Source organism: Ciconia boyciana, chromosome 14, assembly GCF_034638445.1.
Source record: "Ciconia boyciana chromosome 14, ASM3463844v1, whole genome shotgun sequence".
Lineage (NCBI taxonomy): Eukaryota > Metazoa > Chordata > Aves > Ciconiiformes > Ciconiidae > Ciconia > Ciconia boyciana.
The window spans coordinates 11,884,050-11,907,365 of record NC_132947.1 but is presented as its reverse complement, the minus strand read 5'-3'; the positions used below and the strand labels follow the sequence as shown (position 1 = coordinate 11,907,365).

General features: G+C 61.3%; 1 protein-coding gene across 3 annotated transcripts in view; it reads left to right on the top strand.

Moving 5' to 3' along the window:
- SRC (SRC proto-oncogene, non-receptor tyrosine kinase) overlaps positions 1 to 22,955 on the top strand; it is a 31,285-nt gene extending 8,330 nt beyond the window's left edge. Inside the window, exons 2-13 of one of the 3 annotated variants that reach the window (XM_072878880.1) lie at positions 6,046 to 6,121; positions 9,892 to 10,170; positions 10,428 to 10,527; positions 14,592 to 14,690; positions 15,427 to 15,530; positions 17,117 to 17,266; positions 17,544 to 17,699; positions 17,870 to 18,049; positions 18,119 to 18,195; positions 18,585 to 18,738; positions 18,947 to 19,078; positions 19,538 to 22,955. In XM_072878880.1, the coding sequence (XP_072734981.1) occupies positions 9,900 to 10,170; positions 10,428 to 10,527; positions 14,592 to 14,690; positions 15,427 to 15,530; positions 17,117 to 17,266; positions 17,544 to 17,699; positions 17,870 to 18,049; positions 18,119 to 18,195; positions 18,585 to 18,738; positions 18,947 to 19,078; positions 19,538 to 19,746 (1,632 nt within the window). In that variant the 5' untranslated portion in view covers positions 6,046 to 6,121; positions 9,892 to 9,899 and the 3' untranslated portion in view covers positions 19,747 to 22,955. The remainder of the gene's footprint in view (positions 1 to 6,045; positions 6,122 to 9,891; positions 10,171 to 10,427; positions 10,528 to 14,591; positions 14,691 to 15,426; positions 15,531 to 17,116; positions 17,267 to 17,543; positions 17,700 to 17,869; positions 18,050 to 18,118; positions 18,196 to 18,584; positions 18,739 to 18,946; positions 19,079 to 19,537) is intronic. The other 2 variants (XM_072878881.1, XM_072878882.1) reach the window with 2 other exon arrangements.
- The last annotated feature ends 361 nt before the right edge of the window (positions 22,956 to 23,316 follow it).

The window sequence follows — 23,316 nt, the reverse complement described above, 5'->3', positions numbered from 1 at the left end:
AAGAGCATCGCCCTCATCGCCCGTCTGGGAGAAGCCGGCTTCAGGTTAGCGCAGGCCAAAGGCTTTGTGTGCCTTTGGAAAGCATTTGCTGGAGCTGGCTGGGCAATTCCTGGCTTTGGCTGGTGTCCCGGTGGGGATGCTGGAAGCGCAGGCTGAGTCGGGCTGGGAGGTACCAGTAGGCATCCCTGCTCCGACCCGGAGCAACGCCAGTGAGGTCAGGCTGCACAGCGCCCGGCCAGCTTTGAGCATCTCCTGCTGGAGATCTCACCACCTCCCCAAGCCCTGGTCCTGTGCTGGACCACCCTCGTGGTGAAAAAGCTTATTTTTCCATCTCTAATTGCCAGGATGCCCTTACAGCGCAGAAAGGGATGGGGGATGCGTGCTGGCCAGGCAGTGAGGTGCTCCCCTCTCCCCCGTGGCTCCCCTTTCCTCTCTGTGTGCAAGCAGCAGGCTTGAGCTGGGCCTGCAGGATCCGTGTGTTTGTTCTCTGCCTGTCCCAAAGCTCTCCCAAAGCACTCGTGCGTGGATAACAGGGGACAGCAGGGACTCCAGGAGCCTTTGATCAACTTTCTTTTCCTCCCTGACCCCAAACACTTCCTAGCAGCGCCCTGAAGCCGGGGGGACTCCTTTGGACCAGGGCACGGGGCTGGTGGAGCTGTGGGAGCCCTGATTTTTGGGGTGGCTTTGTTGCTGCACGGGAGCAGAAAGGGGTGGTGGGGCACTGCTGGCTGCCCACGCTCTGCCGGTGCAGCAGCGGCTCCCCGTGCAGCCCTTTGCAAGGGGCTGCAGCTCTCAGCACCCACCACACAGCATGCTGTGTGTGATGCCAGGGAGCGGTGTGCCAGGAGCTCCCACAAGCTTCACTCGGTAGCATGCTGGTCAGGAAAGGTGGCTGCCAGCTCCCTCCGGAGCCCTCGGCACCGCTCGGTGATGTACATTAAAAACCCACTGCCTCTGAGGAAGCTTTGAGTGGGCAAAGCTTTGCCAGCTCCCCGGGACGTGGTGCGCAGGGCTGTGGGTGAGCACCACAGTGGGTCAGCCCAGGCTGCCCGCATCCGCACGCCGGAGGATCTGAAGGTGGCCCCGTCGGTACCCAGGTCTGCTGCAGCGTGGTGATGGGGATGTGACGTGGCGTGGCAATGGCCGCCTTCCCTTCTCCCATCCCTTGGGGGAGAAGAAGGCTTAAAACTGAGCGCTCGGCGGCTCGGCACCAGCAAGCACAACTTGCCGCATGTCCCGCTCGCTCTGGGCAGCCGCTTGCATTATTTCGGGGAGGTAAGGCCTGCAACTTTTTCTTGCCAGCCTTATGCAAGACAGTGCTTATCGGGGGCCCGCCATTGGGCTTCCCCTGCCCTCGCCCAGCTTCGGGGTGCTGCAGGGGTAGCGGGGGGCACTGCGGCTGTGTGCAGCCGCTGGTGTTGGCAGAGCCGCTGCCCCTCGCCCCGGCAAGCCAAAAACTGCCTGTGGAGGGGCCAGCCCCGCAACGGTGGGGAGAGCTCGAGCTCCCTGTATGGCTCGCTGTGCGTGTGCTTGGTGTTTCCCGGTTTCTTGGCCAGATAAACATCCAGAACCTGCTTTTGTGCTTCTCGGGTTTGTTTTGGTCTTTTAAACTCCCTGTTTTGACATGTCTTTTCAGAGGCATTTTGCATCGCTCCTGACCGTGACTCTCCCCCATGCTTGGGGGGGTGAATTTGGATGGTTGATTTAATTATCCTTTCCCCTTTCGTGACCCACTGGCCCATGCTAGCTTGAGCTGTGGAGCTTTAATTAAGATGGTTTTAAATTTAACAGGAGTTGACAGGGTCGGCTGGGAGGGGCTGGGACTTACGTATGTGGGGAGCGCATAGCCGGGCCCCCGTGCAGCAGCCGTGCTGCCCTCCCCTCTCCTCCACCAGCAATTCCTTTCGTCTGGGAGAGTTTTCCGTCAGCCGGGGGGAGCCAGGGGAGGGCTGGGGTGCCTTAGCTCAGGTGCCTTCGACATGCAGTCGCTGGGCAAAGCGGGGGTCCTGGGTGGGCACTGGGGACACCTACCCATGGAAGTGGCTCCCCTGGTCCCCAGATTGGAGCCGAGAGATGAATCGAGCATCTCTGCGTCTCTCCTTTTGTTTTAGGAATCAGTGCAGGTGAGAAACGAGTGTCCTTGCAGAGGAGAAGGGCTGGAGGCGTGACCCAGGCGTGACTTCGCAGCGTCAGCCAGGCAGGGAGAGGATCTGCAGCATCAAACCCTGGTTTACAGGGCTGGGCAAGCAGCTCCCCCTTTCTCACTGGCCCTCGGGACTCGTTGCAGCAGGGCTGGTCCCAGCCTGGCAGAGATGTGGCTCTGTGTTCTCCCTCTTGTACCGAGCAAAGCCCGATGCCATGGGACAGGGGACAGGAATCGCTTTTTCTGTGGGGGATGCGTTGACCTGCCATGCTCAGGTGGCCAGAGGGGATGGTGGGCTGAGCCGGGGCAGCGAGGCTTTCCCCAAAGCACCAGGGGCTGTGCTGCCATTCACTGGCCCCCCGCCCTGGGAAAAGGCAAAACTTCAGTAGCATCCCCTGGGACCAAGAGGGAAACCACTGTGCACGCGTGTCTGGGACTGCGTTTCCTACCAAAATCCAGGGAGGGAGCGGGGGGCGATGCAGGGAGGGTGCTGGGGTGCTGGCTGTTCAGGTACCACCCTCGCAGTGGTTACGGCAGCGCTGACCGAGCGACGATTCATCGCCCCCGGTGCAGCAGCCGCCGTCTCCCCACGGCGCAGCGCTGCGGTGCTGACCCCGCTGTCCGGGTGCCGCGGTCGCGCGGGCGGCACCACCGCCTCTGCACTGCCTGTGCAGGGGGATGCGGGGGACGGCGAAGTGCCCTTCGGCTCTTGCCTGCCTGCCTGCCTCCAGCCTGGGATCTCTGTTCGTAATGGCACACCTCGTAGGCGGCTTCTGTTTGCCCTGCATCAATCTGCCCCGGCGGGACCCTGGTCCTGCTGGGAGGGGGTCGGTTGTGTGCAAGGGGGGATGGAGCAGGTCAGGGTTCATTTGGGATCTCCGCTCTCTGCTCCTTTTCATCCCCGGTGCCTGCTGCCATGGGCTGCAAGGCTGCTTTGTCTCGCCCGCCGTCCCCCATGCTTCATTTTTCAGTCTGGCGTGAGACAGGTGCCGTTATTAATCTCGCTGGGGCTCCACGAGCCGGGGACGTGGCTCCGCTCCCTCCGGCAGCGGGTGGGCACTGGAGCCTCCGGCCCCTCGCCCACCTCTCCCCAGCACCCACCCCATCCCATCTGCCGGCGGTGCCGCTCAGCACCCACCCAGCTCCTTAGCAGCCCCAAGGACGGAGCCGGTTTTGCCGGCGCTCTCTCCCTCCCCAAGGCTCAGTGTCTGCGGTTGGGCCCCAGCCTGTCGCGGCATTTCCCAAGGTTTCTGCTTCTGCCTCGCAGAAGCCGTACTGCTGTGTTTTGTCTGCTCCCAATCAGTGTCTTTTGTTAGTGTCTTTGAGAAGATGATAAGATCGCTTCCCCCTCCACCGCCAGCCCCGCTATCAGCCTGGTTACCACGGCCATTGTATCCTTGAGCGATCCAGGCGCAGCGGAGAACAGCCGGAGCAGGACCTGCCGGAGAGCAGCGGTTCCCCTCGCTGTTGCCTTTGCAAGAGCATCTCTGCGGTGGGGAGGTAGGGCAGAGGATGGAGCCTTTTCGTGCATCCCAACTTGCCAGTTAATTCTGGGGGGGGGAGAATCTCTGGGGATGCGGATGTCGAGGAGCGGGGATGCTGGGCAGGTCAGGCGGCATTTCCAGCGCCGGCGGGGGAGGACAGGGATGCTGCTGTCTCGCGTGCCGTGATCTGATCCGAGCTGAGTTGTGCAGCTGAGTGTGCTTCATTTTTAATTGCTTTTGGAGAGGGGAGGGTGGGGGTGGCCTCTTGCTGCGGCTCTTTCCTTGCTGCGGCCTCTGCCCCGGGCAGGGTGTGCGGCTGGGCTCGGCCCCGGCACCCTCCCCTCCGGCTGCGGCTCAGCCCAGCCACGGCCTGGGGGGGCCGGGAAGACCCCAAATGCAGAACCCAGCAGCGCATGGGGATGGCACTGCTGGAGGGTGCCCGAGCCCAGCCGTGGCCGTGCCAGCGATGCGCCGGCGGGGATCACAGCCCTGCTGCGGAGCCGACAGCAGGGCTGTGCCGGGCTGCTGCCGGAACAGCCACTTTCAGCCACTGAATACCCAGACCTGGGAGCGTGAGGATGCAAGTGCATCCGTCCACCTGGCAGCCACGCGGGGACCTGTCCCTTCCCCTTTGGAGGAGCTTGCACCTCACTGCCCTGGCGCATGGCTGACCCCAGGCTGAGGCGTATTTGGGTTTCCCTGGTGGCTTTTTTGGTCCTATATTTGGACCATTTATGGCCTCGCAGCATGTGCCCGGGAGCCCAAGCGGCACGGCGAGCACGGGCGGCGGGGACAGGGGCACCACGTGTGTACGCGGCGCAGCCTTATTTGTATGTGCTGCAGCCTGGAGTTGAGACTGCAGCTTCCCCCACCTTCCATCCCGCTGTGCAATTATTACCAGCGAATATTAGTCAAGTACAAATTACAAACCATTCAAAGTCTTAAAGAGCTGTCAATCAGCTGCTGCTTATTATCCTAATCAAATGCACTAAAAATAGTGACAAAACTTATTAGCAAGGGGAAGGGGAGGCCATCAAAATAAACCTGCGGCGTGGCACATCCTCTGCATGGCAGCTGCCGCCCCGGGCGCCCACCCAGCAAGAAGGACGCAGGCAGCTGCCCGGCGTTACACCGACCCTGCCGAGGTTTGCTTGGTGGTTTCCACCATCACACCGTGGTGTTTGCAATGTAACGAGCCTGGTGTGTGTGCCGTGGGGCAGCATGCCGTGATCCGGGGAACGCACAGGCTGAGTGGGTCGGGGCCGCTGGGGCAGGGGAGGCTGCGATGGCAGCCGGAGGTGCTGGCGGAGCAGCAGCTCTTTCTCCTTCGCTGCCATCTCCATGCAGGCCCTCCCCTTGCTATGTCTTGGTGGCCAAGGGCATAAAGGCGGGAGGCTGCGGTTGGTCTCCCTTCCAGGCTTGCTCCCAGCAGGGTTAGATGGCAGCACAGCAAAAACCTGCCCGCACCCCATCCCCATCCGTCTGGGGCGTTCCTCCTGGATGAGGTGTGAAGCCAGGGCTCCAGCCAAGACAGGAGCCCGTGGGGATGCTGCTCAGGGCTGTGAAGCTGGGGGTGCCAGGAGGGGCTGAATCCCTCCATGCCGGGCAAGCCAGAGCCCCTCGGGGGCAGCTGAAGCCTCTGCCCGGCACTGGGTGAGCAGGGCTGGCTGGAGAGAGATTTCTTTTTCAGTATGAGAGGGGAGAGAAGGGGCAGTTCCTACAGGATTTGGGGGCTGGAAGGGGGTGGCAGAGCCAGGCAAGGTGACTGCCCTGGCTCTGCGGGGCCCTGCCCTGCTCTGCCTTCACCCAGAGCTCTGCCCTGAGCCACTGCTGCTGACAGGTGTCCCCCCATCACACATACTTGCAGCAGGAAACTGTCGCTTTTGAAAAATATGGCCAAAATGTGCTTTTCTGGCTGAGTCAGAGCTTGAGCAGCATGAGGTGCTCCCAGACCTTGTGCGTGGTTCATGCCATAGCATCTGTCTGTGAGGTTGACGACTCTCATCCCTGGGGACAAGGTGGCCAACCCTCACTGCCACCGGTCCCGGCTGTCTGGAGACAGAGTAGAGGGGCTGGGACCGCTGGCGTGTCCGGAGCAACTGGCTTTACTTCTCCCCCAAAAAATCCCTTGGTGGGCTGGGGGTGCCTGGGCTCCCCTCTCGCGCCGGGGCATCGCTCGGGGCGGCTCCAGCCGCCTCCTCTCCTGTCCCAGTGTGGGTTTGATGAAGTGGAGCAGAGAATCGTCCCCTTTCACACATGAGAGATCAGAGTGAGCGGGTGTGAGCTGCTGGCCCCACGCTGGAGGGATGAGGAGGAGGAGGAGGAAGGCAGCAGCAGCCCAGGGCTCCGGACTGTGGTGCGGGGGGGAGAGGGCAGCGGGGTGCGGGGACGGGTGCTGACATCCCATCTGTCTCGCAGGCTGCGGCGGGAGCTGAGCTGACTTCGCCAGTGGCCCCTCCCCACCCCGCGGCAAGGCTGTAGCCGGGAAGCACTGGTAAGGCATCTCCGACAGCCCCGGGGAGGGGGGACCAGGCTGCTCTGCTGAATGAACCCACCCGCTACAAGGGAAACCCTCCCGACCCCCTGGGGAGGCTCAGGTCTGGGGTGCGGGGTGCTGTGCAACAGCAGGGTTTGGCCCTTGAGCATCTGCGGGGGGGTAGGGTGCTGGGTGCAAGAGCAAAAGGCAGAGCCCTCCCTTTGTCCTTCCCGTCCCTGGGTGCTCTTCGCGGCGTGGCCGGCCCGCGGGGGCAGAGCTGAGGCCTCGCAACTCGGCACCGCGGTGGTTTGCGATCTGCTGGCGCTGACCCCCCGGAGCGGAAAGCAGGGGAGTTCCTGCAGGCTGCGACGTGCTCGGGGTGCTAATCCCCGATGCGGGAAAGCTGCCTCCGCACGCCGCTTCGCATCAGTCAGAGGCGAGCACCGGGAATGCTGGCCGTGCTCCAGCCTGCTGCCGCCGCGCAAGCCTTGGGAGGGGAAGCCCTGCTGAAAGCCGAGGCACCGGCCGGGATGGGGAGCGGTGCTGAGCCCCCCCATCCCAGCACTGTCAGCTGCGAAAGGCAGGGAGCAGGGAAATACCCCGCTGGGCATCGGCTGGGCTGCCCTGGGTGGGTGCTGGCAGCGTTGAGCATGCCTGCAGCCTGTTACACGTAGAAATACCGTACGTTAGACATAAAGACAGCATAGCTGCTGGCAGTGGGTATTTTTTGCAATCTGGCCACTGTGTTGCTGTCCCACAGCTCCCAGTGATGCTGCAGGGGTGTACTGGGAGCTGCCGCGGCCCGGCGGTGGGTTCACCCACTTCCTTCTCTGCCCCTTGGCTCTGGCGGGGTTTTGTCGCCGGCTCTGCCAGAGGCAGGGGGGTCTCTCCCGCCGGCGGGGCTGGTGCGTGGCCCCTCTTCCCCCGGGGACCTGAGTGCACAGCGCATTCCTGCCGTCATTAATAACTCCTCTGCCAGGCTCTTGCACAACCCCCTGCGTCCTCCCGGGGGAATTTGCACCCTTTCCTCGCCAGCTGCCAAGGCAGCGACTGGGGGCTGCAGGGGATTTCTCAGACCCCCCTCTCGTCCCTGGGGGCGGGTGGGGAATGTCTCCCTGGGGCGGCCGCAGGGCTGTGGCCGCACGGTCGCGTTGGCTGAGTTACCTGGGACTTGGAGCGGGTAGGGTGCGAGGCTGCCAGTGCCTCTGGGCACGTTTTGGGATTGCCAGCCTACGTTTTGCGCTAGCCAAATCGAAACTAGTGCGTGCAGGTGTTTAGGTGCAAAGGTGTTTGCAACGGGAGAGCTTGGAGCTGGGCTTGCTGCTCCTTCCCCAGAGGACCGCAGGCTCGTGCCTCCTCCTCCTCCTCCTCTGCTCCCAACTTCGGCTCCTGCAGCCAAAGCCCCGATGGCTGGATTGGGCCCCGTCAGAGCAGCACGTCCTGGTGAGCAGCACAGACCTAGCAAAGCCCTTGCCAAGGAGGGTGAGCACCCAGGCGCAAGCTGGGAGCTTGTGATGTGTGTTGGAGACCTCTCCCTCCCCAAAACCGCTGCGCCAGGAGGGATGAACTCATGGTCCACGGCGTCCGGGACATGCCTGGAAGATGCATGTCCTGTGCCCGCAGGCTCATGGTGTGAAGGCGAGGACCCCCCCTGCACTGGGGACATTGGGGAAGTGCCTGGCCGATCCACTCTCCCCTTTCTGTGCTCTGCTCCTGGCTAATCTCCAGGCATATTGACTATTTTATACTCTAATTTTTCTCAGCGCACTGATAAATCGGTTGCCGACCCAGGCTGGCAGCCCTGCGGGGTGCGCTCGGGGGATGCTTGTGTCCCCAAAGTGCTGCTAAATCCACCGCCCCAGCCAGGGTGTTTTCCTGCCTGGGGAAGTGCCGCTTCCAGGGGAAACTCTGAGCGGCTGCGCCCCTTGCTCACAGTCCCGTGGGCAGTCACAAGCCGCATGGTCACAGCCCCGCCGTGCCCTTGCTTTCCTCCCCGCGCTGCTGCTGCCATCCCGGGAGCACCAGCGGGTGCCGGAGCCCTGGGCAGAGGTGAGCGAAGGGCTGGCCGGGGGGACAGGGAGGTTCACTTTCCTTAGCGGTGGGGGCTTTTTCTCATCATTTCTAAGGTCCTGCTTTCCCCCGTAGTTCTGCTTTAGCATCTTCTGCACCGGGCTTTTAAAAGCATATTTATTTATGGAACAGACCCCCTCCCCTTCACCATGGGCTCTACCTCTGGATTGCTGTCGGTGACAATTTGCACGCACAAAGCTTATATTTGACCTTCCTTTGCTCCGAGGCCCACAAAGCCCGTCACAGATATGTGTGGGCCGAGATAGAGGCATCGGTCCCTCCTCATCACCTGCACAGGTAGGGGGAAGGACAGCTCTGCTCCCCACCAGAGTGGCTGCCGTAGCTGTACCCAGCCGGAAAAATCAGTTTATTCCGATTCCCAAACCCTGGCAGGGTCTGATCCCGCTGGCAGGGTTGCAGCTGAAGCAAACCCACATGGAAGTGGGACAGGGGATGCTGCCGGTCATCTGTGCAATTTGGGAGCTGGAAAATGGTAGATGGAAGTTGGGTCTTTTGGGAAATAAGCCCTGATTGTCAAGCAAAACCCTCACCATGGGGAGGGGAGCTGGGAGAGGAGCAGAGCTTGTGCTAGGCACCCCTAAACTCCCCCCCCGGCAGGAGCTGGGGAGCTCTGCCCCACCAACGCCGAGGCTGTGCAAGCTGCTGGAGCTGCCCCATGGCTCTTGTCCTGCTCACGGGGGCTCGCCCCAAGCTTCTGTCAAAAGCCGGATAAGAAAAACAGTCTGTTGGGTGAGGCTGAGCCCTCGGCAAAGCCGTGCAGGCGGCTGCATCCAGGTCCGCACCCCACAGGCAGTGGCTGTCTCCTCTGCTCCTTCCCTGCTTGTTTTTTATTAGAGATATTCTCCTCCCCATTGTCTCCACCTCCCTTTTCCCTCCTGCCATGTGTGATCTAGCCTGAATATTTCCTTCCATAGCTGCAGGACACTGCTGGATATCCTGCCATCTTTGGAGACTGCAAATAATTCCCTTTCTTCATTTATATCATTACCTTGAAGGTATTTATAGAGCATGATCTTGAGTGGAAAGGAAGGCATGACTATATATAAAGCTGAGATCCCTTGGTCTTTAGCTGCTAACTGCCTGGAACTGCTCCTGATTTAAACTTTTCTCTGATTTGCTGCACATTTTGGGCTTCACAGGAACATCCTCAGCATTTAAATCCCCATCCTGAGCAAGGAGAGTGATGCAGCTATGGGTTCTCCAAATTTCTGCCAGTGGTGTAATCCAAACTCGTGAATATTTGCCTAGGTCTTGGCTTCTCCTGTCCATGCCCTGGTAGAAGCCCTCATGTAGGAGGAAATGTGGCCATGTGGAGTGCTGAGCTACACCCCATGGTGGGCACCTGGCCCCAGGGCATCCGCAGTCGCCCTCCCAAGCACCGGTCCAGGCTCTGTGCTCGGCACCCTTGCTCGGCAATCCCCCAGCTAAGCATGCTTCCCTCCACTCCCAAAGCACGCCCTGGCAGCTCCGCTCCCAGCATTTCGCTGGCTGCTGCAGCGAGGCGGGATGTGGCTCGGCGTTAATGAGGGGCGATGCTATCCCAGGGCAAGGGCAGGATGGCCAGACTTTCTGGCAGCTGATGCTTGAAAAGACTCCGGAGGTTGTTTCGTTTCCTAGTGGGCAAGCATCTGTTGTGCAAACCCTGGGAAGCAGCTTAATAATAATAATAATAATAATAATAATAATAATAAAAGAAGCCCTCTGCATGTGTGTCTGTCTCCTCCAGCCCGGGACCATGGGGAGCAGCAAGAGCAAACCCAAAGACCCCAGCCAGCGCCGGCGCAGCCTGGAGCCCACCGACAACGCCCACCACGGGGGCTACCCGGCCTCGCAGACGCCCAGCAAGGTGGCCGCTCCCGACGCCCATCGCACCCCCAGTCGCTCCTTCGGGACCATGGCCGCTGAGTCCAAGCTCTTTGGAGGCTTCAACACCTCTGACACGGTCACCTCGCCGCAGCGTGCCGGGGCGCTGGCTGGTTGGTGTGGGCTGGGGCTTGGCGAGGCAGGGAGGGTCTCTGTGGGGTCTTCGTGGGTTTGGTTCCAGCTTCTTCTTGTGATGATGGGGTCTCCTGCTTTTCAGGGACTCTGTCTTTGAGCTGGAGGGGGAGCAGATCTGTGTCTTATTGGGCGATGGGAGGATGGTGGGAGAGGAGGGTCCCCGGCGAGGGTTGCCCAGTGCCACGCTGCGGCAGCCCCGGTGGCTGTGCCCATCCTGAGCGGTCTCTTGTCACAGGTGGAGTCACCACCTTCGTGGCCCTCTACGACTACGAGTCCCGGACCGAAACAGACTTGTCCTTCAAGAAAGGAGAGCGCCTGCAAATCGTCAACAACACGTGAGTGTCCCTGTCCCCGCGGCCAAGCCCACGTGGGTGAGCTGCCACCTGCGTCCCTCCTGTGGAGCCCCCGAGCCCAGCGCTCCCCGGGGATGGGTGCTCGAGGAGGGATGCTCTGGGCGATCGCTGCCTGATCGCCAGCCGTGCCACCCTTGGAGCCGCTCTGCCAAGACGCACGCGGACACAGTAACTTGTCCGAGGACACCAGCGCTGGAGGCGATCGTTTGCCTGCTCCCACATCCTCCCGGCCCTGTTGCTGGTCACCGTTGCCTTGCAGCCTTGTCACCAAGTCACCTCCTCTGCTTGCTGGCCAGTCCGTGCCCTCTAGCGCGGGGCTGTGTCCCCGCTGCTCCCCTGTCCCCCTCAGCGCTCAGCTCCCTCTCGTTTGCCTGGACACATCTCCTCGACTTGACGGGTGCTTTCCCCTGCGCTTGCACAGTGTCTCTGATCTCAGCTTCTCTCTTGACTCTCTTTTCTCTTCTCTGTGCCACGCTGTCGTTTAGGAGAAAAGTGGACGTCAGGTGTGTATTGCAGATTATTACTATTATTATTGTTAATGATCTTAAATGATAAAAGCCTGTCTGCTGCCCACGTTAGGGTGAGGTTGGGTGGAGTAGGGCTGAGAGGAGAGGGTTGCCTGATGGTTTTGCAGTTGGTTGGGTTTGTCCTCCCTGAGCGACCGGGGCAGAGCGGGGAGCCCCTTCCGTGCCGGGAACTGCTCCATCCAGAGCTGTGTCTGCACCCAGGAGCTCTGAACCTGGCCCGCTTTCCTTGTCTGTGCCTGGCACCCCTCTGCAGTCCCTTTTCAGTTGGCTCTCTGCTCCCTCCTGGCCTTTTTTGCATTTATTTTTGCATTTTTAAAATTTTATTTTTTGTGAGTGGCTCAGGGGACTCAAGCACTTCCTTAGGAGTCTGGCTCCTGCTTGTTTGCTCTCCATCCTGGTCGTAGCAGCGCACCCATCGCTTGCCACGTGGAGCGGGGCAGCGTGACAAGCTGGAAGATGCTCCTAAACGTGATCCTGTATTAAACCCACGTATGGTCTGTCCTGACGCACAGCACGCGTGGTCTGCAGCATCCTTCGGCTGCGCCACTGGATGCCCGGCTGGCAGAGCCGCTGTCCCCAGTGCTGCCGTGGGGTCCCTGGGGTCCGCAGCTCCCGCTGGCCCCTCCGCTGCTGCCTTCCAACCTGGGCACCAAAACCAGCTTTGCAAAGTCGAAGGGTGGAAAGATGAGGGAACGTCCCGGGACTGATATTTCTCCTGCAATGGTTGCACAAATGCACTTTCAATCTGATCCTTGTTCTCCTTGTTCCAACGCTGTTTATTAATGGTGATTCATTTAATCCATGAAGTGTAGGATGTGCAGGGCTTCAACGCTGCAGGAAAAGTCTGGATTTGGGGGGTTTGGTGCTTCTTAATTCACAGCCTCAGCAGCGCACTAGCCCCAGGCTTGGGTTCTGGTTTGGGCTGTTATGAAGTGAGCTCTGCCCATTGGGGGTCTGGATTGGGCCCATATGTGAGGGTTTTTTCTTTATGCCTTACATCACTTCTGGGGTTTCCGTACTTCTTTTCCTCTGCCACTGCTCGTCAAAGGCTCGGTCAGAGGGAAGTGTCCGTGTGTGATGGGCTCTGCAGCATCCTGGGGAGCAAAAGGGCTTTTTTTGGCAATGCAGCCCATCGGTGGAGGGTGCAGGATCTAGCTGCCGACCATGCCCGTGTCTGCTGCGGCTGCGTGGGTGGGATGGCCACAGGGAGAGAGGCGGTGGAGAAAGCTGTGCAGTTTGTGCAGCGCTCGGGCGGGTAAATCTCTCTTCTCGCTGAGTGCCCAGAGATGCTGGGACGGTCCAGGAGCAGCTCAGGCTGCTGCACTTTGGGGCCAGCAAAAGGCAGGCGTGTGATGTCCCCTTCCTCTGGGCTCCCTGGCAGGGCACAGCCGGTGCCCTGGGGCTGTGGGGAGGGTGCTTGGGGTCAGCCCGGGAAGGGCTGGCAGGTCCTGGGCGCAGGAGGAGCCCACGGCCATGGGGCTGACTGGCCACCAGCGGCTTTGCAGGGTGGCTGCAGGTTTTGGCTGCTCTATCAGGGCTGGGGTTGCGCAGGGCGAGAGGACAAGCCTCCACGTCGCTCATCTCCTTGCTCCTGCGTCCCAGGCTGTCTGCGGTGACCCTCGGCCTCCCGGACGGGCCAAATCCGTCCACCCCAGTGCGGAAAGGCTCTTGTGGTACCATTTCCAGCGGGAGGAGGTCTTCTCCCAGCCAGCTGGCAGCCAGCAGGGATGTGGTGGGGTATTTTGGATAAGATTGTGCAGGGAATTGTTGAAATGCTTTGTTTTGATGAAGATGATTATTATTATCTTTTTCCCCACTGAGACATTTTTGGAATAGTTTGTTTTTGCCGAATTCCCAGCCTGCAGCCTTGCAGCCCAAGCTGGAATAAAGCCACAAGTCAAAAGCTGGGCATTTCTAAAGCAGATGTTTTCTCCAGTCCCGTGGGAAAGGAGCCCAACCAGCCTCCTGTCCCCTTTGGAGCCACCCCAGTAAAGGTGACTGGGGCAGCAGCTCCAGCTGGGGAGCCCAGGCTACCTGCCACGAGACACGCTGGGACCGGGAGAAGTTAAAATACCGGCTGGGGCTGCTGCAAGGCTGGGGACGGGCTCGTGGTGGGCAGCAGAGCCTGGCTGTGTGGTTGGGAGGAGATGCCCTGCGAGTCTCTGCTTTCCCCGGCCCTGCTGGCACCAGCATGGGGAGCCGGGGGCTGTGTCCAGCTCCTCCTGGCCGCTTCGAAGCATCGCTGGTTTAGCTGGGACAAGCAAAAGGCACAAGCTGCTGGTGTGTCTGGAGCAAGGATGGAGGTGTACACGTCTGCAGGGGTCAGGGATGGGTCTGGATTGTGGTCTGATGGGTCTTTTAGTGGTGATTGAGGTTATTAAGATTTTTCTGTAAAGTGTTTGTGGAGGTCGTCCTACCAAGTTCTTGCATCCTTGCGGTGGTGTTCCCATGAATCTGCAGTTTTCCCGTAGCGTTGTCTCCCTTGTGGTCAGGATAAATTAGGTGACTCTGATGGGCGAGGAGATTCAGGTGGTGGGAGGAAGCCCTGCTGTCTGCGGGGAAGGGGAAGCCGTCTGCCGCCGTCCTGTTGTTCTTCTCTATTTATTGTCCTTTCCTGCCCCGTCCCGTGCAGGAGCCTGCGGGGAGGAGGGCAGAGCAGTGAGAAGGCTCCCACGCCCTGCCAGCTCCTGGGGACGTGCTTGGGGCCGCCGTGCCTGGGGCAGGAGGGATGGTGGGTCAGCACTGGGTTTTTGGGGACGGCACAGGGGCTCCCGCAGGGCAGAGCCGTGCCCGGGGCCGTGGGCCAGCACAGTGGGTGTGTGTGGCTCCGTGCGAGCTGCAGTCATGGTCGTGCAGGCGCAGCCCTTTGGGGGCTGCGGGGAAGCTTGCGGTCAGGGGCTGCAGCCGTGCAGCCTGCCTGTCCTGCGGCTGCAAGCGGGGCACCCGAGCTGGACGGAGCCCGCTGCACCCAGGCTGGGCATCGCTGCGGGGCAGGTCTCACCGCCCCGCCCAAACCTCAACCCCGTCCTGTTGCTTTTCTGCAGGCTGTGTTTAACAAACTCTCTTGGGTTTTCCTGGTGCATTTTTTTAATCACTGCCATCATTCTGTTGCTTCTCCCCACTTCCCCTCCTTCTCCCTTGCCTGTTGCTCCCCGCTGCCCTGCTGCCTTGGATCCCCAATGCCCCTCAGCCTCCAGCCAGACCCCATTCGCATTCAGGTGGCTCCAAAGGTATTTTGGCTCGCTGGCTGCCCTGCCCGATTTAAGTTTAAAGCATCCCGTATGCAGATGCGTGGCCCCAATACCGAGAGCTTGCCCAAGTGGAGCCACGGGCAGGGGCTGGCAGCAGGAGCCCTCCTGGCCAGGGTCCGGCTGCGGGGCTGGGGGCTGCGGGGCTGCACCCCTTCCCGGCGGGGCTCTGTGCTGGCTCGCTGCCCCTGGCCCTGGCACCTGCAGGCGGGAGAGGGGCCGGCCGGGGGGCTCCTGGCTTCACACTGAGTGTGTTTTGGTTCTCTTGCAGGGAAGGTGACTGGTGGCTGGCTCATTCCCTCACTACAGGACAGACGGGCTACATCCCCAGTAACTATGTCGCGCCCTCAGACTCCATCCAGGCTGAAGAGTAATTGCCATCTTTTAGACAGTTTAAAGTCGAGCGATAGCAAACGCACCCTGAGCGCTCCTCCCTCCCTCTGCCCTTCTCCTGGGCAAAGCCTGCAAGGCCTTCGTGTTCTTCCTTTTTGTTATTTTTCCCCTTTGAATTTGCAAACCCCTTGAATGCTTTCCAGCCTTTCTTTAAGGCCCATGAGGTGCGGAGGTGCGGCGTGCTTGTGCGGTGGTGGGATGAGTGGTGGCATAGCAGGGGCTGTGGTGGACCTGATGCTTTTGGTCTGGTTTTTCCTCTTCTGCATGGACACGCATCCGTGCGTGAGGATGCTGCTGGCTCTGCCTGTGCGGATCAGGCTGAGCGCAGAGGTGACCGTCACACAGGGAAAGCTGGCCGTAAGTCCCAGAGCAGGAGGTGCCAGCTACGTCCCTGCAGCCCCTCCCCAGCCAGCGGCACGGCGTCTCCCCTACCAAGAGCCTGGGGGGCTTCAGGGGTCCCTGGAGCCCCTCATCTGGGGAGGCTTTTGGAGTGAAGGTGTTTTGTGGTCCATGGTGCGGGGTTCCTCCTCGGGTGATGCCCAGCCCAGGCTGCACGGGGGCACAGCACACCCCGGGGTGCCCAAGCCCAGAGACACAGCCCGTGGTCTCTGAAACCTGCAGCGGGGGGGGGCCAGGGCTGAGCCCGCTGCTTGGACAGGCAACGGAGGGAGCGGGCGAGTGCTGGGTGCTGAGCTGCTGCCTTGCCCTTGTAGGTGGTATTTTGGGAAGATCACTCGCCGGGAGTCCGAGCGGCTGCTGCTCAACCCCGAAAACCCCCGAGGGACCTTCCTGGTCCGGGAGAGCGAGACCACGAAAGGTGAGCGGGGCCGGGGGGGCCAGCCTGGGGGAGCCCCTCTCCGGGGGGCGGAGGGGCATCCATGTGGGGACACCCGCTGTTGCACCCGGACACCCGCTGTTGCACCCGTTAAATCACCGGTGACATCTCTATGCTGAATGCACCATGACGCCAACAAGCCTCACCCCCATGGAGGGATGTGGCTGCTTCTCTCCTGTGCTGCCTGCCCAGTGGTCGCCCTTCAGAGATGGTTCAGCTCATGGCAGGGTGGGAGGCAGGTGCCCCACCAGTTCTGGCAGGACCACCAGGCAGGATGCACTTTTTTCCTTTTTTTTTTTTTAATACACCCCCAAGTAGATGGTTTTTGTTTTTTCCTAGTCCCTATATAGTGACAAAATCTTGAAGATGTGCTTCCTGGGCAACCAGGCAGAGGTAGTGATGAATCTTGAGGTCCTTCTTTCAAGTCTAATGACTCTTTATACTTGTTTGTGCCTCCTGAAAGTGCAAGTTGTGATCTTTGCGGTTCGGCTGCCTGAGGATGCTGTTTCTTACCTGGAAATGTGGTTTAGTTTGGCTCCAAATGCACCTTTGGGAAAAGCTCCTTGATGTTCCTTTCTGTTTTGATGCCTTGAACTTGCCACTATTTATTTTATTCTGGTGGAAACAGCTCATTCAAGCAGCAGCATAAATCTTCCTTTCTGTTATTTGTGGCTCCAGCAGCGCGGTGTTGCTCTCGTGGGCAGAGCAGAGACAAGCTCCCAAAGCGATGCCCACGGCGGGATTTGTGGAGGAGGGAATCGGGCCCACCAGCCCCTTGGCGTCCCTCTGAGATGCCAAGATGTCGGGGCTGTGGGTCAGCAGCTCCCCCCAGCCTGCCTCCCGTACAGTCCTCTCCCCTGCTTCGGTGTCCCCCCTTTGCCATCAGAGCCACTCTCGTCCCTGTGCCCCCGGGGCTGCTCGCCCTCCCGCCCGCTGGACCCCCCAGACCCAGTGGGTCTCTTCCTCGGTGCCAGCCTGGGGGCACGGTCCATCCCCACCGTGCTGGCTCCTCTGAGCCGCGGTGGCCCCCGCGTGTCCCGGCCGAGAGCAGCATTCGTTGCGGAGGAAGCAGCCGCGGTGCTGTGTGCCGCGTGTCGCCGGAGAGAAGGCCCCGGCAGAGCTGGGGGGCTGGCGGGCGGGATGCCCCTCGTTAGCACATCCCGTGGGGATGCTGAGCCAGCTCCCGGCTGCTGGGGCTGGAGGAGCAGCAGGGATCACCCGTGCCCAGATGACCGACCCGACAGCTGCCTCCTTCTGCAGTGGGGGTCTCCCAGAGACCCCCCACCTCTGCGCTGCCCTGGCTGGTGGCAAGGCTTGGCAGAGCTGCCGTGCAAGCAGGGGCGGCTGGAGGTCGTGATTACGTGGCTGTAGCCGGGAGTGCGTGCCATCCCTCCCTGGCACGAGGTGCCAGCTCGTGCAGCCGGGAGCTGCTCCCCGTCCTCTGCTTTTGGGTGAAAGCAGCAGCCTGCATGCCCAATCTTGCTCCCCCGCGCCCACCCCTGGCGGGACCCCATGGGGAGCACCCATCTGCGGTGCGTCTCCCCCCAGCCCCTCGGTCCTGCCCACAGGTGCCTACTGCCTCTCCGTCTCTGACTTCGACAACGCCAAGGGGCTCAACGTGAAGCACTACAAGATCCGCAAGCTGGACAGTGGCGGCTTCTACATCACCTCCCGCACCCAGTTCAACAGCCTGCAGCAGCTGGTGGCCTATTACTCCAGTGGGTAGCCACGTGGGGTCCCCTTGGGGTCTGGGTGACACCCTGGGTGCTGTGCCTGCCCTCGCTGCAGGACGGGTGCTGATGGGAAGCCAGTGCAGGGCTGGGGGACCCCAAACCAGTTGGGGGGGACCTTGGTAAAAACCTGCTTGGGATTTAGGGAAGAGGGCGAGGGTTTGGGTATGGGTCCCCGAGGTGTTTTGTGGGGAAGATGCGGGGTAAAGACATCACGTGCCTAAATGCCCAAGTGTCACCCTGGTGTTGTCCCCTCCTGTGCTAGAACACGCCGATGGCTTGTGCCACCGTCTCACCAACGTCTGCCCCACTTCCAAGCCCCAGACCCAAGGCCTCGCCAAGGATGCCTGGGAAATCCCCCGGGAATCACTGCGGCTGGAGGTCAAGCTGGGGCAGGGCTGCTTCGGAGAGGTGTGGATGGGTAAGGACCGCTCCCGCCCCGCTGTCCCCCCTGTGTCACCACCTGCATCCGCTCCCCAGCCATCTGCAGGTGCCCGGAGCCTGCAGTGGGGTGGGGGAGCAGGCAAGGGACATGGCCCCCTGCCCCGTAAATGTGTCCTGAGCAGCGTGTCCTATGGTCCTATGCCGCAGGGACCTGGAACGGCACCACCCGGGTGGCGATCAAGACGCTGAAGCCTGGCACCATGTCCCCAGAGGCCTTCCTGCAGGAAGCCCAGGTCATGAAGAAGCTCCGGCATGAGAAGCTGGTTCAGCTCTACGCCGTGGTTTCGGAGGAGCCCATTTACATTGTCACTGAATACATGAGCAAGGGTGAGCGTGGGAGGGGGGGCTGGGGGGCTCTGCTCCTCCAGATGGCCATGACTGTGGTCTTCCTCGCAGGGAGCCTCCTGGACTTCCTGAAGGGCGAGATGGGCAAGTACCTGCGGCTGCCCCAGCTCGTGGATATGGCAGCTCAGGTGGGTTTGTGCATCCCCAGGCCTCCCGCATCCCCCTCCGAGGGCGCTGGCTGCCCGAACACCTCGCTGGGCTTTCGTGGCTGCTGCCTGTCAGGAGGTGGGGTGCTCTGCAGCCTGGCTCGGCTCGGGCTGGGTGCTGCCGTCCCCACTGGGTGCTCAGCCTGGAGCTGGGTTGCAGTCAGGGACCATCATTTTGCCCGTTCTCATTGCTGCTGGCTCTCCTTGGCCAGCAAACCTGTGTCTGCATGGGTTTTCTTGAGCAACCGGCTGCTCTCGCACCCCGGGTTGGGTCCCGCGGGGGAGCCGTTCCCCTCGGCGGTGCCAGGCGCTCCCTGGGGACCCTCGTGTCACCCTGCCAGCCTCGGTACCCCATGTCCTGGTCCCCACAGATCGCGTCTGGCATGGCCTACGTGGAGAGGATGAACTACGTCCACCGGGACCTCCGGGCAGCCAACATCCTCGTGGGGGAGAACCTGGTGTGCAAAGTGGCTGACTTTGGCTTGGCGCGACTCATTGAGGACAACGAGTACACCGCTCGGCAAGGTGTGTGCCCGGGGCTGCCGGCACTGTGCCCAGGCAGGTGGCACCGGAGCAGTGGCCACTCAGTGGTCCCCGGTCCCCAAGGGTGTGCGTTGTATCTCGAGCCAGCACGTGGCCCTGGCTGTGCGGGGGTCCTGGAAGCACTCACAGCCTGCGTGCCCTCGGGCACCGTGGGGCCAGGAGCAGCCCCTCACCCTGCCTCTCCATCCAGGCGCGAAGTTCCCCATCAAGTGGACGGCCCCCGAAGCTGCTCTGTATGGCAGGTTTACCATCAAGTCAGACGTCTGGTCCTTTGGCATCCTCTTGACCGAGCTGACCACCAAGGGCAGAGTCCCGTACCCAGGTGAGGGCTGCACCCGCCAGCAGAAACCCCGTCCCCATCATGGTGCCCCGACACCAACCGCCCTCACCCAGCGCTTGCCCCTGGCGCTCCGTGGCCCCCAGAGCCATCTTTGCGGAGGAGCAAAGTGATGCAGTTTCTCCTGTGATTTGGGCAGGGAGGGCTGGCTCGGGGGTCAGCTGCCCCTGCCCAGGTCAGATCCTGCCCTGCTGGGCAGGGCGAGCAGAGCCCGGCCAGATGCAGGGTCACAGCCACCCTGTCCCGCTCTGGTCTCCGAGCAAGGTGACAGGCTGGCGGGGACGAGTGCTGTTGGGCTGAGGGTCCCTCTTTCCCTGGGTCAAGTCACTGGGGTTGCCTGTAAGGCTCGTCCCGGTGCGATGCCCTCGGTGTCCCCTCCGGGAAAGGCGCGGTGCAGGATCTGGCCCGTCTCTCACTCGGCGCCGTGTGTCCGGCCACACGCAGGGATGGTGAACCGGGAGGTGCTGGACCAAGTGGAGCGGGGGTACCGCATGCCCTGCCCGCCCGAGTGCCCCGAGTCCCTGCACGACCTCATGTGCCAGTGCTGGCGGAAGGACCCGGAGGAGCGACCCACCTTCGAGTACCTGCAGGCTTTCCTGGAGGACTACTTCACCTCGACAGAGCCCCAGTACCAGCCCGGCGAGAACCTATAGACCTGGAGGTCCTCCTGGCACCAGGGATGCTGCCGTCCTCGCCACAGGGTGCTGAGGGCTGGCCTCCCTGCCGAGGGGCCGGTTTTTTGTGGAGCAGCCCTGGAGCGGGATGGGGCATCGTCTCCAGATGCAGCCAGGGGAGGTGCTGGGTTCCCCCGCCGCTCATTAAGACTTCTGGCCCATGTTTAACGAAGCGGTGCCGTCCCGCTGGCGAGAGGAGCCTGCGGGCGCTGGCGGAGCCGGCTCGGGAGGGCAAGTGGAGCATCTCCTGCCGAGAGACTTGGCTTTTGGGAGACCTTTCCCCCCCAGCACCTCTCGGGTGAGCCCAGAGGAACTGGGGGACAGCATCACCCCACCTCAGACAACGGCCCCGGTCTCCTGCACCCCCTTTCTAAATCAGCACAAATTTCCCTGCCCCTTCGCCCTCCCTGCCATCCCCTCCTTGGCTCCGGTTCTCCCGAGGGCGCTGGCAGAGACGTTTCGCCACGGGGAAAGGCACAGTCCCTGGCTGGTTCGGACAGGGCGATGCACCGGGGCGGTGGTGCCGGCGTAGCGTGGCAGTGGAACGCTGGTGGTCCCCCTTCCTCGGGCATCCCTCTGGCCTCGTTGCGGCCTCGCTGGCTGGCGGGTGCTGGGAGCGTGGAATGTGGCTGCTCATGGCTCTGGTGACCGACACTGTCCCCTGGGAGCACCCGGGCACACGTTCGAGTCTTCCTGCTGCGTCTGTCCCCCCAAGGGAACCCATCTCGTCTCTCCTGGCAGTGGCACCGGGGGTGTGCCGGCAGAGCCCTCGCCCTGCCTGTGGCCAGCCCCGCCGCCCCAGCTGCACCTTCTCCCACCGAGCACTCCTGGTCTTCCAGCCGGCCCCTGGGGAAGTGCAGCACAGCCCCCCAGCCGCCCTCCCCGGCTCTGCCACCAGCTCTCCCACCGGCAGAGTCCCCTGGGCTGGCCCTGCCACCAAATCCAGTGCCACCGTGGGGCTTGGGTGCATGGCACGTGTGGCTGTTCAGGGTGTGGGAGTGTTTTGGGGGAAATACTCATCTTTCACAGATGTTTTTGTCCACCCGGTACGTTTTTTAGCTGCCTTGCCCCCACCCCTCATGTCTCAACTGCCGGGCTGCAGTCCCCATGCAGTGGGAGCATCCCCAGCCATGGACCACCATCCTGGAGGAGTCCTGGGAAGCGCTGTGCCGCGCAGGAGACATTTGCATCCTCATCTCCCCGCTACTCGCTCCCAAAGACCTCAGCTGTGTTTCGGCAGTGGGTGGCTATCCGTGCCCAGTTTTGCCCCCTCACACATCCCATGGGGCTGAACCCCGGGGCTGACGGGGCAGCACCCAGCCCCTGCGCTCTCCCACCCAGTGCCTGCCTTGTACATAGCCCTCGAGCAGTCCCCGTGCCCTCCTAAAAGTTGACTTAGTTGCATGTGTTGGTTTTTCCCCCCTCCCACGGCTGTACCCGGCTGGAAACCCTTCGCCGTGGTGGCTCGCAAGGCTTCACTCCCTCACCTCTCGGGTCCTGGGCACCCGCGGTGCCCCGTGCTCAGAAAGAGCTGGGGGCTCTTCGGATGCTGTCCTGGACCAGGGGTGGGATGGGGGCTGGAGGGGGTGCTGCTGGGCAGGGGTGCTGCCGGGCAGGGGCGCTGGCACGGCATACACTATCAAGAAGGACCTGGAGAATGGGAACCAGCAGCCTTGCCCACCTCTCAGTCCTCAGGTGGTGGGTTTGCTTTGCCTCCCCATGGCGTGTGGGATGGGGTTTCCCTCCGGCACAGCCTCCCTGCAGGCAGTAGACCCAAACCGCCTCTCGACAGCCCCCGCCACGGTGCCAGTGTCCCATGAAAGCCGGGTGGGAACCAAGCATGGGCAGGGGGGTGGCCGAAACCCCCTTCCCTTCCCTCCCCAAACCCAAACCTCTGCTGGAGCAGGGCCTGGGCACGCTGCTGCCTCCCGCTTGCTCCTGCAGCTCCCCGGACACTTATTTATGAACCAAGTGCTCGCTTGGTTGGTTGGTAGCTCCTTTTTAATGAGTAAAACCTTCAAAATCAGCTTGAACGGGCTCTTTGGCAGTATGGAGAGATGATGCTGGCTTGGAGAACAGTGACTGGTTTAACGGATTTCTTTTTAAATAATTTTGGGACTCGGAGCCTTTTCTCCCCCCTTCCTAGCAGATTTGCTGTGCCTGCATTTCTGCGTTTGGGCAGGGACTCTCCAAACCTCGATGTTCTGGGTCTTTCCATGTTGGCATCCCTGGGGCGGGTGGCTGCCACGTCCCCGTCGGCGCTGCCAGAGAAGCTCTGTCCCACGGCCGCTGGTCCGAGGGGTGGCCTGTGCCATAGCTCTGCCTAAATTATACAAAATCCCCATCCCCAGGAGAAACTTCTTAAAACTGTAACGTGCGGCAGCCAGATTTGATCTGAAAGCTGGGGAGAGAGAAGGCAAGAGCACATGTTAAGGTTTGGCCTTTGGTTGTCTGCAGGACGCACAGGGTCTTGCACGAGCACAGCGGGACGGGAATGGGCTTAACCCGGCGGTTTCATTTTCTGGCTCTTTCCGGCAAGCGGCAGAGCAGGAACGCACCCTCGGCACAGGGAACACCCTGGGCTGGCTGAATTCCCTGTGGCTTTTGGCAAGCTCCGACAAAGAAGACAGTAAAGCAATCCCGGAGGAGCCCCCCTGCACACGCATGTCTACGTGTCCGTCCATGTGTCCATGCAGTGGTTTCGGTGGGACGCAGCATCTCCGGACTCGCTGCTGTAGCCGGCACGACCCGGAGGCCCCACGGATCAAGAGCCTCTCTTCTATCACCATTGTCGTCTGCCATTTTATTTTTTTAAGCCAATAAACTCTAGAGGGGAACCCCCACCTAAGGATGCTCTTCGGCTTCCCAGGGTCAATAACGCCCTACAAGTTATGCTCCTCTGCTGTCACCATTTTTTTAAACAGTGTTTTGTAAGATCTCCAACCGACTATGCAGAGAACATGTGGATCTGTGTCTCTCTCTCCCCAGCTCCCCTCTCCCCCCACCTGCCTTTTTCAGTGTCAAAGTAAAATATTTAGCTTTTTTTTTTTTTTTTGATAATAATACAACTTTGGAAAAAAACCTGAAAAGGTCCAGCTTTGTGGGTGGTGGGGGGTGGAGATGCTTTGAAACTCTAATGTTGATGTAAATACTTTGCAATTTGATAATTAAATACAAACAGACCTCACAAAAAAAAAAGCGTAGCTCATGTATGAGAGGATTTCTTAGCATCCCTGTTACAGGAGTTGGTGGTTCCTGGAGCACGTGCAACACCCACGTGTGGCTCCTGGTGCTTCAGAGGCTTTTTCTGGCCAATGCTTCTGGGATCTGGTGCCAGTTCTGTGCTGCTGGAGCCATTCCCTTCTCCCCACACAGGCTCGTGGTCCAGCGCAGTCCCAGCGCCTGCTCCTGCAAGAGGAGCCTCATCCATCGTGTCCCTCCTGCTCCGAGGGCCAGGGACAGCCGGCCGGCGGTGGTGGGCGAGCTCCCCATGCCCGGACCGCTCCGGCGGGGAAGCACTGCCATGGTGGGTGCAGAATCAAGCCAGTG